The sequence below is a fragment of the Salvelinus sp. IW2-2015 genome, linkage group LG26 (genome assembly GCF_002910315.2).
Source record: "Salvelinus sp. IW2-2015 linkage group LG26, ASM291031v2, whole genome shotgun sequence".
Classification (NCBI taxonomy): Eukaryota; Metazoa; Chordata; class Actinopteri; order Salmoniformes; family Salmonidae; genus Salvelinus; species Salvelinus sp. IW2-2015.
The window spans coordinates 6595300-6610431 of record NC_036866.1 but is presented as its reverse complement, the minus strand read 5'-3'; the positions used below and the strand labels follow the sequence as shown (position 1 = coordinate 6610431).

Below are 15132 nucleotides of genomic sequence, written 5' to 3'. Positions count from 1 at the left end.
TATTTCGTTTCCTTAGGGAGATGAGAATCGGTAGGATTTTTCTCTCTTTGGTCCACACTCCAGTCCAGTTGTTGATGGTAATGCACCTTAAAGTTAGTTACCAAATGCCATATAAAATCCATAGAAGAACCAACGCTATCACGCTGTTGTGGTAAGATGAACAATGGCGTTTGAAGCAGGGTGCTGTCCTTTAAAACAAGGAAWTCATCGTTTTAGTGTTGGGTTGGATCTCGCATGAATATAAAACATTATTTAGGGCATCAGGAGGTTTTCCGTTAACTGTGAACAAAAACGGAGTTTGATGTTACTTTGTTCACACTTGGCATGATATTCTCCCGCCAAACTGAACAACAAGACAGGAACACTGGATGCACAACATCACGCTCTGGCAGGACATGGCTGTGGCCATCAAGTTTGCTATGAGAAAGTCGTTTTTCAGTTTGAAGAAATCACATTGTGCATTTTTTGTCAAATGTATCTAATGTTTGGTGTCGATCTGTCATCTCGCAGGCATAAAGTTGTGCTAAAAGTTTGTAGAACACAGTTCTGTTTCTGTGTTTGTGTAAATTGACGGTACAATCAATCTGGCGCCAAATTCTCGGAAGAGGGAAGGCCAGCGAGACCCTAGTTTCGCGGGCTGAGGCTAAGCTCCGGTCACAGTTTTGATTGACAGGAATTTCAGCCCATCAGAGACAAATTCAGAATGGTAATAGCCAATAGCGGAAAGAAGGCGGCGACATTCACTGTTGAAGAGTCTTATTGATTGAGTCCTCTAAAAGCAGTCTACAGAAGAGTTGTGAATTTGATCAAGAAGTAGTATAGGATTACGTTTTGACGGTTTAATAAACGTCATATAATTATTTGCATTTGTAAGAAAAGAACAGGTAACGTAATGTTTCTTCTTTGGCAAGTTTGATTTTTATAAGTTGCTAGCTAACTTGGTACAGTGAATGCCTCATTCCAACCAGCTAACTTTTGGTAGTGAATTATTAATATTATAATTTCACTCGACAGTTTGCATGGTAACTCACAAGCTATGTGTAAGTGCCATCAATGTAACGATAATATTTCCTTTGGTTAGCTAGTTGTAGCAACTCCAACCTATTAGTTGATGTTGTAGCTAACGTTAACTAGCTAGCTAGGCTAATGTAACGTGGTGTGCTGTCAATGTCGATTAACGTTACTATCAGTGTACTATTTGTTACTATCGTGGATGATAACGTTATCTCTAGTTAGTTTCAACATTTCAATGGCTACCCCCATTACATTAGCTGTTAACCAACGTTAGTATGACTTCTTAGCTAGTTAGTTCTAACTTACTAAGATGCTTACTTAACGTTAGCTATTGCAAAAATGTTTGTTTACGACGGCTGAATATTACTGATCTTGTTTATTTAATGTTAGTTAGTGTTACTTGTCCACCAGCCGAGAAAACAAAATAGCGCGTTTTCTTGAATCATAGCTTGCTAATTATTACATTAAATTACCTGATATTTAGTTAGTCAATTGAAATAGCGAGCTGCTTGTCAATTGTTTCCCAATATTGTTTAATGGTTCGTTTGTGTAGCAAGCTAACCAGCCAACAATTGTAAGTCTAAGTAACTGTTCAAGTATAGTAACAGTAGTAGTTACTGCAACAACATTGTGTAGCTCATCCCAGCTGACCCGAGAACCAGCCTCCTCCCAGCTGAACACAAAGCTTCGCTAGCTAATGTAAAATAAAACGAATTATATTTCAAACTGTCTACCATAGCAATTCTATTCAAGTTTCGAGAATATGTGCGCTTGGAAATATGTGCGCTTGGAACATTGTCAGGAAGCGAAGCCACGTTGTTTGATACGAGCGCTGCCTTCGCGCCAGGATGGGGTCGCAATAGCTGCATTTAAAAGGGTAGGAGTGGCTTACTCACCCAGTTTCCCGCACTGTTAAAATCAGCATGGCATGTTTGTTGAATGTTCCCCCAGTCATTGAATGGGACTTGGGGAAGTATTTCTTCAAGTAAATAATGAATGTTTGATCCACTTGATCAATAGTTGGCACAGTAATACTCAAAGGAAAGTGGGAGAAACATTGAATGGTGCTGCTTTTGAAGCTCAGATGGTGCAATGCTGCCATTAACCCACAGTTTGGCTCCCCTTTGCACAGGGCAGCTGCAATGTGGATTCAAGTGCGCACCATGGATGGCAAGGAGACCCACCGGATTGACTCCCTGTCCAAACTTACCAAGGTGGACGAGCTGCGCCTCAAGATCTTGGAACTTTTTAAGGTTGATCCAGAGAAGCAGAGGCTTTTTTACCGGGGAAAGCAGGTGGGGAAGATGGATACTTTTCTGTTTAATTCAGTTACAACCGTGTTGCTGGGGTCCTTAGTAATCATGTCTGTATGAATATGTTCTGTTTCTGGTCCCAGATGGAGGACGGCCACACAATCTTTGATTACAACGTGGGTTTGAACGACATAGTGCAGCTGCTTGTTAGACAGGCCGCGCCCCCTGCTGCTGTCCTCAAAAGCAAGGACAAAGAGGCCGAGCTGTCTGACTCTGACTCTGGCTGTAGCTCGGCGCAGAGTGAGTCGGACAAGAGCTCCACCCACGGGGAGGCCGAGGTGCAGGCAGCTGGCACCTCCACCCAAACCGACTTTCCAGACCTGGTCGACCCCGGCTTTGGCTGTTACAAGGTAAACACAGGGCGGATCTCTAAAAGCCCTAGTATTTGCTGAACTGGTATCATTTGATGGGGTGAAATTATGCTTTTAACTTAAAATCAAAAATGTTATTTGCGTTAATATTTTGGAGTTCTTGAATTGGTGTTGAATATAATAGCTAGTCTTAATTTAAAGTTTGCAAAACACAAGTTAAACATTTATTTAATATTGACTTTGTGTAATTTCCCCCCCAGATTAACGAGTTTGTTGATGCCAGAGACTTGAACATGGGTGCCTGGTTTGAGGCCCAAATTGTGAACGTTACAAAGACATCTGGAGAGGAGGGCTCTGACACTAAACCCAGCGAAGAGGAAGTTATTCACTACCATGTCAAATATGAAGAGTGAGCATTTTATCAAGTATTTTATATTTAAAGATCGGATGGATATGTCATGCCTCACTGGTGACTGTTACCCTCCGCAAACATGTGTTCATGTGGAACTTATTGCCGTTTAGTAAAGAGGTGGACCAATGGGGGGGAAAAGATTGTCCATGTCCCAATTATCTCTCYTTCCTCCCAAAAGGTGCACTTGTTCACTTCCCTTTACTGATTTTTAAAGGAAATGACTGGTATAAGAAATATTGTGATACTCTCACTAGCCCAGGTCTTCACCCATCTAATGCTTTTAGATTTTGTGTGACGTGAACGAGTGCACACTTCACAGGCCTCGACATTAACTCTTGTCTGGGACATTTAAAAAAAAAAATATATATATATTTGTTGGATGACATGATAGATTTAAGTAGTACAAATGGACAAGTACATTTTTAAAATAAAAAAAACAAGTTAATCATTGCACAATATCAAACAATTACTTATATCAGAATTGGATCAGAGAGCCAACATTGGAATAATATTCAAATCTGTTTTTCATGTAGGCCTACATGTATAAAAAAAATAAAGCCCACGGGACAAATTGTAGGTGATATGCAAATTGTCAAAACCAATGCAGACGTGAGGGAGGCGCTGGGAAATGGAGTCTAACTTTAATGAGACTTTTTAAATTACACTAATAGGTCATGTTTCACAAATCTAATGCAGGTTAATTTACATTAATGTCTGAAGGCTTGATTMAGTCGACATRCGGTTCGTTCAGATTATATGGACAGTGCCTGTTGCACATCACCCTGCGTGGAGGCGATCAGCATTTTGAAATGATTTAATTGTTTCAACTTAATTTTGTCATTTTATAAAGCATGTCGAAACTTACCTTGTTTCAAAGTAGCCTAGTCAAAATACAACTATAAAAGTGTTGAGGGRATTATTTTAAAAACACTTTAATATGCCATTGAAACCAGCATTTTCCACATGTGGTTTTCAAATCAACTTTATTGTGTTGTCCAGCAGGCAAGCCATAATCCTAGTTATATCAGTAACCCATGCTAGCTGATGCATCTTTAGATCTCTTAATTTCTAATAAATATTTCCATCTCACGTGAAACTGCTGTATTTTGAAACATGCTTGAATATGTAAAGAAGCTAATGGGGAGGGTATAGCCTACATTTGTCTGATTCTCWAAAAATATAGTAATGCATTTTATTTTGTAAGTGCTTCTTTGCGTCATACAACGGTGTAAAAAAGGTGTTACAGACTTTGTTGTATAAAAAAAATTGGACACGTTTAAAGGACTAGTGGTTAAAAAAGTTAATGTCAAGCCCTGCTTCAGGGGACAAAAGATACTATTGGGATGCACCCATTTCTTTTTGACCACATGCTGCCAATACCACAGTGTACCACTCGGTTTCTGTATCTGTTGCAGAACACCTTGTTCCTAGTGGGGCTTCGACATTAATTTCTTTCCTGATAAGTCTATGCAAAAATATATATATAATTCCATAACACGACAATTGGCAAACGAATTACAAATATTTGTGCTTGATAATTTGTACATTACCATGCCACATTGTTTTGCCTGCCAGTGTGTAAAAACCAGAGGAACATTTGAAATTAACGATTTGTATTACTCCAATGTGCCCCCGGCAGTCAAGTCCCTCAGAATTCAAACACTACTTTGAGCTGCTTCTGTTCTTTCAGATATGTCAATCAGCTTACAAAAGCCCCATTTGTGTAGGAAGCACCTGCCGTGTGCATCTGAGCTGAATACTGACACTGCCTCTGTGTGGTCTCTCTAGCTACCCAGAGAATGGTGTGGTGCCGCTGCATTCCAAGGATGTGCGCCCGCGTGCCCGCACCGTCTACCAGTGGCACCAGCTAGAGGTGGGCATGGTGGTCATGGTCAACTTCAACCCCGACGAACCCAAGGAGCGCGGCTACTGGTACGATGCCCAGATCCAGAGGAAGAGGGAGACACGCACCCTGCATGAGATCTACACCAAAATACTGCTCGGGTAATAATWGGTCCTGTTCATCTCTGCTTTAATAAGCAAAAAGAGAGTACATTGTCTCTCATAGAATAATTCAATAGTGTGTTTCTATTGATTACTTGTTATATATTATCTACACGGTATAGATTGCACTTTTTTATTATGTTGATGCCATAGTTTTCCATTGGCATTTTGTTTGCACAGTAGTACCATGACAGGTATCCTAAGAGCTTGTGTTTTATTTCAGGGATGCCGGTGACTCCCTGAACGACTGTAGGATCATGTTCTTGACTGAAATTTACAAAATCGAGGAGCCTGGAGCATTGGATGGATCTGGAGTGGGATCTGACAGTCCATTGAAAAGTAAGTTGGAGCTGTTTAGCTGGATTTCATCGGGTGTCTTCACTAGAAAGCAAACGCAACAAAACTATATATWTTTWTTTATTTAACTAGGCAAGTCAGTTAAGAGCAAATAAATATTTACAGTGACGGCCTAGGAACAGTGGGTTAACTACCTTGTTCAGGGGCAGAAGGACAGATTTTTACCTTGTCAGCTCGGGGATTCGATCTAGCAACCTTTCGGTTAGCGCGTTGGGCCAGTAACCCACTAGGCTACCTGCCGCCCCTTTAATGGACCTACCTGGATTTGTCCAATAGTTTGTTTCTGTTTTGCTACTGTGCCAAATGTTTTGCACCAGAATCTGACTGAATCCACGTACACAGTAGGATAGTTATTATGCAGCGGTCTAAGGCACTGCATCTCAGTGCTGGAGGCATCACTACAGACCGTGGTTCGATTCCAGGCTGAATCACAACTGGCTGTGATTGGGAGTCCCATAGGGCGGTGCACAATTGGCCCAGCGTTGTCTTTGTCAATAAGAATTTGTTGTTAACTGACTTGCCTAGTTAAATAAAAGAATCCAGTTCAAGAGTTATATTTATAAAGTAACACAATAACGAGGCTATATACAGGGGGTACTGGTACCGAGTCAATGTGTGGTGGTATAGGTTAGTTGAGGTAATTTGTACATGTAGGTAGGGGTAAAGTGACTATGCATGGATAATAAGTAGTAGCAGTGTACAAAATCTAAGGGGGAGTGTCAATGTAAATAGTCCGGGTGACCATTTGATTAATTGTTCAGCAGTCTTGTGGCTTGGGGGTAGAAGCTGTTAAGGAGCCTTTTGGTCCTAGACTTGGCTCTCCGGTTCCGCTTGCTGTGTGGTAGCAGAGAGAACATTCTGACTTGGGTGACTGGAGTCTTTGACAATTTTTTGGGCCTTCTTCTGACACCCCCTAGTATATAGGTCCTGAATGGCAGGAAGATTGGACCAGTGATGTACTGAGCCGTACGCACTGCCCTCTGTAGCGCCTTACACCATGCACAAACCAGACGCGCTGCGAGAAATACATTTACACACGTTTTCAATCATTGCACCCACACTGCTCGCGCGCGCCAACGAGCGTCTGTGCTGCCAGGCGCTAAAATAGGAGTTGATTCTATTTGTGACATAGAATGCACTGCAAGTCCTGCCTCTCCCATCTTCTCATTGGTTTTTAGGAACATATACCCACGTGGGTGATTGAAGATTAACTGAGGTCGGTTGTGGTAATGCACCTTATTATGAAAGTTAGTTGCCATATAAAGTCCAAGAAAAAGAAGCCTGGAAGGAGGAGAGATGACTAGAAACAATTTGGATGACTTTTATGTATGGATTAATTGTCGGAGTAGAGGACCTKGTGTTACGGTTGGATGCTGAGCAGTTGTCATACCAGGCGGTGATGCAACTGGTCAGGATGCGCTYAATGGTGCAGCTGTAGATCTTTTTGAGAATCTGGTGACCCATGCCAAATCTTTTCACTCTCCTGAGGGGGAAAGGGTGATGTCGGCTCCTTTTCCTGTTGTCCACGATCATCTACTTTGTCTTGCTCACATTGAGGGAGAGGTTGTTGTCCTTGCACCACACGACCAGGTCTCTGACCTCCTCCCTGTAGGCTGACTCGTCGTTGTCGGTGATCAGGCTTACCACTGTTGTCGTCAGCAAACTTAATGGTGGTGTTGGAGTTGTTTGGCAGCGCAGTCGTGGGTGAACAGGGAGTACAGGAGGGGATTAAGTACACACCCCTGGGGGGCCCCTGTGTTGAGGATCAACGTGGCGGATGTGTTGCTGCCTATCCTTACCACCTGGGGGAGGCCTGTCAGGAAGTCCAGGATCCAGTTGCAGAGGGAGGTGTTTAGTCCCAGGGTCCTTAGCTTAGTCATGAGCTTTGTATGCACTGTGGTGTTGAATGCTGAGCTGTAGTCAATGAACAGCATTCTCACATAGTTATTCCTTTTGTCCAGGTGGGAAAGGGAGATTGTTATCTGTTGGGGTGGTATGTGGATCTCCGGTTTCTGTAATGATGGTGTTGTGAGCCATGTCCAGCCTTTCAAAGCACTTCATGGCTACTGATGTGAGTGCTACGGGGCGCTAGTCAATTAGGCAGGTTAACTTCTCCTTCTTGGGCACAGGGACTATTGTGGTCTGCTTGAAACATGTTGGTATTAGACTTGGACAGGGAGAGGTGGAAAATGTCAGTGAAGACACTTGCCAGTTGGTCTGCGCATGCTTTGAGTACACGTCCTGGTAATCCATATGGCCCCGCGGCTTTGAATGTTGACCTGTTTAAAGGTCTTGCTCACATCGGCTACCGAGAGCGTTATCACAGTCATCCAGAACAGCTGGTGCTCATGTATGCTTCAGTGTTGCTTGCCTCAAACAAGCATAAAAGGCATTTAGCTCGTCTGGTAGGCTCGCGTCAATGGGCAGCTCGTGGCTGGGTTTCCCTTTGTAATCTGTAATAGTTTGCAAGCCTTGCCACATCCAACAAGCATCAGAGCCGGTGTTGAAGGATTCAATCTTAGTCCTGTATTGACACTTTGCCTGTTTGATGGTTCATCTAGTTCCGGATTAGTGTCATGCTCCTTGAAAGCGGCAGCTCTAGCCTTTAGCTCGGTGCGGATGTTCCCTGTAACCCATGGCTTCTGGTTGGAATATGTACGTACGGTCACTGTTGGGACGTCGTCGTCGCCGTCTTCATTGATGAAGCCGGTGACTGAGGTGGTATACTCTTCAAAGTCATTGGATGAATCCCGTAACATATTCCAGTATGTGCTAGCAAAACGGTCCTGTAGTGTAGCATCCGCATCATCTGACCGCTTCCGTATTGAGCGAGTCACTGGTACTTCCTGCTTTAGTCTTTGCTTGTAAGCAGGAATCGGGCGGATAGAATTATGCTCCGGTTTGCCAAATGGAGTGTGATGGAGAGCTTTGTATGCGTCTCTGTGTTTAGAGTGAAGGTGGTCTAGGATTTTCTTTTCCCTGGTTGCACATGTGACATGCAGGTAGCAATGAGGTAAAAAGGATTTAAGTTTGCCTGCATTAAAGTCCCCAGCCACTAGGAGCGCTGCTTCTGGATGATAATTTATTTTTGTTTGCTTATGGCCTCATACAACTTGTTGAGTGCAGTCTTARTGCTAGCATCGGTTTGTGGTGGTAAATAGACGGCTACGAATAATATGAGAACTCTCTTGGTCGATAGTGTTGTCTGCAACTTATCATGAGGTACTCTACCTTTGGCGAGCAATACCTTRAGGCTTCTTTAATATTAGACATGGCACACCAGCTGTTATTGACAAATAGACACACACCCCCGCCCCTCGTCTTACCAGACGTAGCTGGTCTGTCCTGCTGATGCATGGAAAACTGTATATTATTAGCCAACTGTATTATCCGTGTCGTCGTTCAGCCACGACTCAGTGAAAGATAAGATATTAGTTTGTCTCGTTGGTAGGATAGTCTTAATTGTAGATTGTTCMGTTTTTTTCCCAATGATTGCAAGTTGGCCAAAAGTAGAGACGGTAGTCGAGGTTTACCCATTAGTCTCTGAATTCTCACAAGGCACCACGGACCCCTTTTTCTCCATCTTCACGCGAATGATGTGGATTTGGGCCTGGTCACGAAAGCAGTACAGCCTTTGCGTCGCACTCGTTAAATAAAATATATTTTTCCTGTTCGAGGTGAGTAATCGCTGTTCTGATATTAGAAGCTCTTTTTGATCATAAGAGATGGTAGCAGCAACATTAGGTACAAAATAAGTTATGAACAATGCGGGGGGGGGGGGAAACAATACAGCAGTTGGTTAGGAGCCCGTAAAACAGCAGCTATCCCCTCCATTACTCATACTCTCACTAATATCAATGCAAATTGAAGTATCAACACATTTTATACACTGATGTAAATAATTGACTTGCACTCAATACACAGATGCAGACAGCGCAGTAGTTTCTATTTTGTCACAAACGGCCTACGTGTTTAGTCTGTTCTCGTGTAGGGTCCGTGCATTTATCAGCCCGGTTTTCATGAAGGATGAGGGTGCATGTAAAGCACATGCAGAGTTGCAAACGTTCTGCAGGCTGAAATCAGGTTTTAGTTCAACGTTGGAGGCAGATGTTAGAAAACGACATACACATACTATTGTTACCATAGAGACTGGGATTAATCTTGACATACTTCGCGATCCAGCACAAGATTCATTTTTAGTTATGATGGCTACACAAATCAATATCTTCTTATAGTTTTTTACAAAGTGCTGCCTGAGCATATTTAGTTTGCTTGTGTGGATTCATCCAAAACACTGGTTGTAACTGGAATTTTCAAGCAAACTAAAAAAGGAGAGCAGTCGTTGATAAGAAGAACCCAGTTTAATACTAGAATTTAGGGAAATGCCTTCAGAAGCATAGAAAATATCTCACTGGCCTCTTGGAGAAGGCCTTTTATAGTCTAATACAGGGCTCTCTAACCCTGTTCCTGGAGAGCTACAGTCCTGTAGGTTTTCACTCCAACCATTATCAAGCCCACCTGATTTCTAATAATTACCTGGTTTCTAAGCTGAATCATGTTAGTTACAACTGGGGTTGGAGCAAAAACCTACAGGAGGGTAACTCCAGGAACAGGGTTGGAGAGCCCTGGTCTAATCAGACGGTATCAAATGTTCTCTAAACATCAGCCTGAGAGGCTTGTACGAAGTACAAACATTTTGCCAGCTGCTACAGAATCACATTGTTCATAATGTCATCAATACTATAATATTCAGTGTGTCCTTGTGCCTTCAGTAACTGACGTCAATCACTATCAAATGATATGAGAACAACCCATAACATTCAGTATCTAGTGTCGTGACCATCAACCAACACRCATCAGTGTCACAAACAGAACACTGGAAATCATGTGTGTTGCAGAAAGGGAAAACGTGTGGATATGCTAAGCATTGTGTGAATTACTCTTAACTTAATATGAACTTTATTCATCTTAAATATTCCCAGTACACACATGCATCTCCTACTGAAGGGTTTACAGTACTCATCTTAACGTTTACACAGTCAAAGGGCTGACATTGTCTTCGCTCCTGTTTTTACTCCAGGGTCAAACGGACCCGAGTGCAAACACTGCAAAGATGACCTCAAAAAGAACTGCCGCTGGTGCAACTGCCACATGTGCGGTGTGAAGCAGGACCCTGACAAGCAGCTGCTGTGTGACGAGTGTGACATGGCCTTCCACATCTACTGCCTTAACCCCCCGCTGACCAGCCTCCCCGACGATGACGACTGGTAAGTATGCTACAGTACTGATGTCTGTGCTGGCAGTCTGTTTGTCTGGCCAGTACCCCCTTCTAGAGCTGCTTATGTGACTGTCTTAGTCATGCACTTGAAGCATGTTTCTAAATGGAGTTTGATGTGATTTCAAGCTGTTTATTTGGCCAATTTGAATTGAGTATTATTCATTAGTTTCTTTCTACCGTGAGCTGTACTGTCCAAATTACTCTGCACAGAGAACACCCACGGGTGCTAGTGTTGCTCCCCCTGGTCTCATATTTGTGCTACAGTGAAGTGTGGTCTGTTACCTCTGCATTGGGGGAGTTGTCTTCTCTCCTACATGTATTCAGCAGACCAGAACAACTTTCCACATGCCCATATGTGGCCATGCAGTGGCTTTATACTGCATTTATTTTGGATGTCCTGTTCCCTGCTTGCTTTAACCTCTGTATTTATCTAGGTATTGTCCCGAGTGCCGCAACGATGCCAGTGAAGTGGTCTTAGCAGGAGAGAAACTCAAGGACAGCAAGAAGAAATCCAAGATGGCGTCCGCTAGCTCAACCAGCCAGAGAGACTGGGGAAAGGTAAGCGCATTGAGGAATGTTGATGGGTGAATCTACCTCTTAGTGAAATAGCAGAGGTATAATGATGGGTCCTGAGACATCATACACCCAGTTACCCTTCTGAACTTTTTGTTGTTAGTTTAGTAAACTGTGTATACCCAAGTGTTTTTACACGACCTCTTCTCCTATCAGGGCATGGCTTGTGTCGGCCGCAGCAAGCAGTGCACTATCGTGCCCTCAAACCACTACGGCCCAGTACCTGGCGTCCCCGTTGGAAGTATTTGGAAGTTCAGGGTCCAGGTGAGTCACTTCTGTTTGCAACAGGCTGAAGAGGAAAGTCATAACTGCAGTATTATTATTTTTGTATAATATACCCMAAAACATTGTAATTTTAATTTGACAATGTCAAAAGGAGTCTTGTGGGTGGATTTGATTGAATGAACCCCTTAGTGTTTGTTGTAATGGCTGTCGGTCCTGGTAGGTTGTTCTCTGACATTAAACACTGTGTACAGGTGAGTGAGTCTGGTTGTCACAGGCCACATGTAGCTGGGATCCACGGGAGGAGCAACGATGGATCTTACTCCCTAGTGCTGGCAGGGGGTTATGAAGACGACCAGGTACATAAGCTCTCTTCCATATTGYTCCTTTACTACATGTGCCCATAATGTACATAGTTAAAAAGTAAATGGAAGATTAAGTCTGACTAGATGTAACGGAATGTTGTGAACACCTTAAGCATGAGAAGTCACTGTGCAAATTCTGGTTTTCAATTGGTTCCCAGGATAATGGCAACGAGTTCACCTACACCGGCTCAGGAGGACGAGACCTGTCTGGCAACAAGAGGACAGCTGAACAGTCGTGTGATCAGAAGCTCACCAATATGAACAGGTAAGTCTGCACAGAGAACACCCACTGGTGCTGGTATACCTCCCCTGGTCTCCATATGTGTGCTACAGTGAAGTGTGGTCTTGTTACCTCTTCTCCTACATGTATTCATCAGACCAGCACAACTTTCCCCATGCCACTATTAACGCTACGTGTGTGATAGTGGCTTGAATGAGGTTGAAATGGGTGGACGCTTGGGCTTATTTGCTTTTTATGTCTATGCCTCTTGAGCTTTAGGTTGACTCTTTTTAACAATCATGACCTGTTCTAACAATTCACCTTTTATTGTATTCAGTATAATTCAAAATTATTCAAGTAGGACATCTTATTTGCTGTTTAAACTGTCTGTAAAGTATTTTGAGTGAGTTTTGGCATGGATTATTCACTGCCATCCACAATTTGTTTATCATTTGAATGACCCAATCCTCATTTGCCTGTGTGACCCAGAGCTCTGGCTCTGAACTGCAACGCGTCGGTGAACGAGAAGGACGGGGCTGAGGCCAAAGACTGGAAGGCAGGCAAGCCGGTCAGGGTGGTGCGCAGCTCCAAGGGCCGCAAGCATAGCAAGTTCAGCCCCGAAGACGGCAACAGATACGACGGTATCTACAAGGTGGGAATGCCCAGGCGTGAAATGGGGATGTTGATTCTGAAATGAATTTCAATATGAAAATACTGTGTATTGTTACACCCTTAGCAATTCACAAGCCTGCTTCCTTTGTCTTGTCCTGTGGTTCCATGTTGACTCAACAATTCCCTCATCTCTTCCAGGTGGTGAAATACTGGCCAGAGAAGGGCAAGTCCGGCTTCCTGGTCTGGAGGTACCTGCTCAAACGAAACGACTACGAGCCAGCGCCATGGACCCGGGATGGCAAGGAACGCATCAAGAAACTGGGACTCACAATGCAGGTAGAGGCACGGATTATCCTGTTAACTGCAGCTCAGGCACTCTATGCCTTTCTATAACTCGTTTTGATGAGTCTACATCCTTTTAATATTTTGTAGTATCCTGAGGGCTATCTGGAGGCCCAGGCTGCCAAGGAGAAGGAAAAGGAGAACAAGGAGAAGGAAAATGAGGTGACTGAAACACCCACCAAAGGGAAGCGGAAGAGAAAGTCTCAGTGTAATGGTGGGTACTTCTTCAAAGTAGCTGCAGAATTAGCTTTAGCCACACAAAATACATTGGTAGCATTCAGATTTCCAACAGAATACAGGTGCAAATGGTTAATGAACACTATTCTCACTTTTACAATCATGAGTGGTATTGACCGTGGAGTAAGTTCTAAATGGGTGTCCATCTCTTTTCTCCCAACCTTCTGTGTCCATGTGCTACCTGAGTAATCCTTCTAACCCCCCCCCTTTAAAAGAGTTAGATGCACTATTGTAAAGTGGTTGTTCCACTGGATATCATAAGGTGAATGCACCAATTTGTAAGTCGCTCTGGATAAGAGCGTCTGCTAAATGACTTAAATGTAAATGTACCTCTCCTAACCTCTTTTGTAGCTGAAGAGAAGTTGTCACCAGCCAAGGGAACTCCCAAGAAGATGAAAGTTGAGGCTTATAAACTGACCAAAGAACAGAAGGCTTGGATCAAGGGTGACGAGTCCAACAGGAAGCTGTGGGGTGAAGCCATGGAGTCTCTGGCCCTTGGCCCGGTAAGAAAGTTCTCGTCAGATTTCACACCATTGGAATTAATTTATTTACCCTTTACTTATCCAGATTGGATGTTATTTTTTCTCAGTGAGACTAATGCAAAGCCAATCACTTTTGATATGACCATCTGAAGCTTTATAACCAGGCAAGCATTGATGTTAATGCTGGATCTTTTGATTGTCATCATCACTGGTGGTGTACTGAGCATTGTCTTTATGTTATGTCCATTGAAGGGCTGATAGAAAGCATTAGGATGTGTAAAATGACTTGGTTTTGCAGCTTCTCCTTTTCCATGTCATTCTCCTCACCATGGGTTTGGATACTAGGTACTTAACAGTTTACTTTTGCTTTTCCAGAAATTCCTGAACAAAGTTGAGGAAGTCTTCTCRTGTATATGCTGCCAGGAAGTGGTCTTTCAACCTATCACCACCGAGTGCCAACACAATGTCTGCAGGGTAAGTTGATCTTCTTTGCTAGCCTTGACATTTTGCCTTTCTGTCCATTTTGAGAGCAAGAAAAATAGACAAGAGATTGAAAGTTGCACTTTTCCTTTTTCTAGGAATGCCTTCAGCGGTCTTTCAAGGCAGAGGTGTACTCATGCCCGGCATGTAGGCACGATCTGGGGAAAAACAACCCAATGACTGTCAACAATCCCCTCCAAGCCATTCTCAACCAGTTCTTCCCAGGATACAGCAGTGGACGGTGATAACTTGTTCCACATGCTTGACCAGCATGGAGACAACATGAACTATGAGGGAAGTTAAGCATTTCAGTAAAGACAAAAATAATTACTTTTCCTAATATATTTTACAAATGTAACACTGTCTGTTTGGCGAAATGCCACCCCCTCTTCTCTGGTCCTATTTGTCATTAACTGTAGTTGATGTAATTAAACTGCCTTGATCAAATGTATCTGTAACCTTAATGTTATTCTGTTAACAATGCATTTTAACTTGAACTGCCAAAATTAATACACAAGTCTAATTCCTTCAAGCACATGTGGTTTTAAGATGACTATGATGTGTATACTTTGCGGAATCTTTTGTTAGAGCAGATGGACATGTTAATCAATTGCATACACTTATATTTAGGAAACACTCCCTTATTGAATGTATTTTATATTCTAAGTTTGATGTCCAATAGAACTGTCCTTAACTCATGTATTTCTTAAGCGAAGCACAACTGATAAATCTGTTAGCGACCCCATTTAAACTATTTTTTAAGTGTCGGTATGGATTTGATATTGGAACCCCCATCGCCCCAAAGTTATTTTTTTAAACGTTTTATAGAAATTACTTCATGGTGGATGTGAGGGTCATTTCAGTAACAAACGTACTCGTTGTTTTGTGTGTTTACTCTTTACAAAGGTTT

The 15132-nt window shown here is 42.8% G+C and overlaps 1 protein-coding gene and 1 non-coding gene across 4 annotated transcripts; both read left to right on the top strand.

The window, feature by feature from the left end:
- Positions 1-759: 759 nt before the first annotated feature.
- On the top strand, positions 760-14673 carry LOC111952502 (E3 ubiquitin-protein ligase UHRF1). 3 transcript variants are annotated; one of them, XM_023971228.3, is made up of 18 exons: positions 793-884; positions 1817-1891; positions 2147-2309; positions 2411-2677; positions 2899-3047; positions 4839-5054; positions 5278-5393; positions 10492-10678; positions 11124-11247; positions 11419-11526; positions 11739-11843; positions 12008-12114; positions 12559-12721; positions 12880-13017; positions 13114-13237; positions 13612-13763; positions 14118-14216; positions 14321-14673. In XM_023971228.3, exons 3-18 carry the CDS (start codon positions 2157-2159, stop codon positions 14465-14467), a joined length of 2355 nt encoding a protein of 784 aa, XP_023826996.1. In that variant the 5' UTR covers positions 793-884; positions 1817-1891; positions 2147-2156; the 3' UTR covers positions 14468-14673. The 3 variants fall into 3 exon arrangements, with proteins under 3 accessions (XP_023826995.1, XP_023826996.1, XP_023826998.1); XM_023971227.2 differs by lacking the exon at positions 1817-1891 and having other exon boundaries at positions 760-884; XM_023971230.3 differs by lacking the exon at positions 1817-1891 and having other exon boundaries at positions 794-884; positions 2152-2309.
- LOC111953122 (small nucleolar RNA SNORA22) lies at positions 10892-11028 on the top strand. The gene has a single exon (XR_002875819.1). It is a non-coding gene; the product is annotated as a small nucleolar RNA SNORA22 (small nucleolar RNA).
- Positions 14674-15132: the final 459 nt, after the last annotated feature.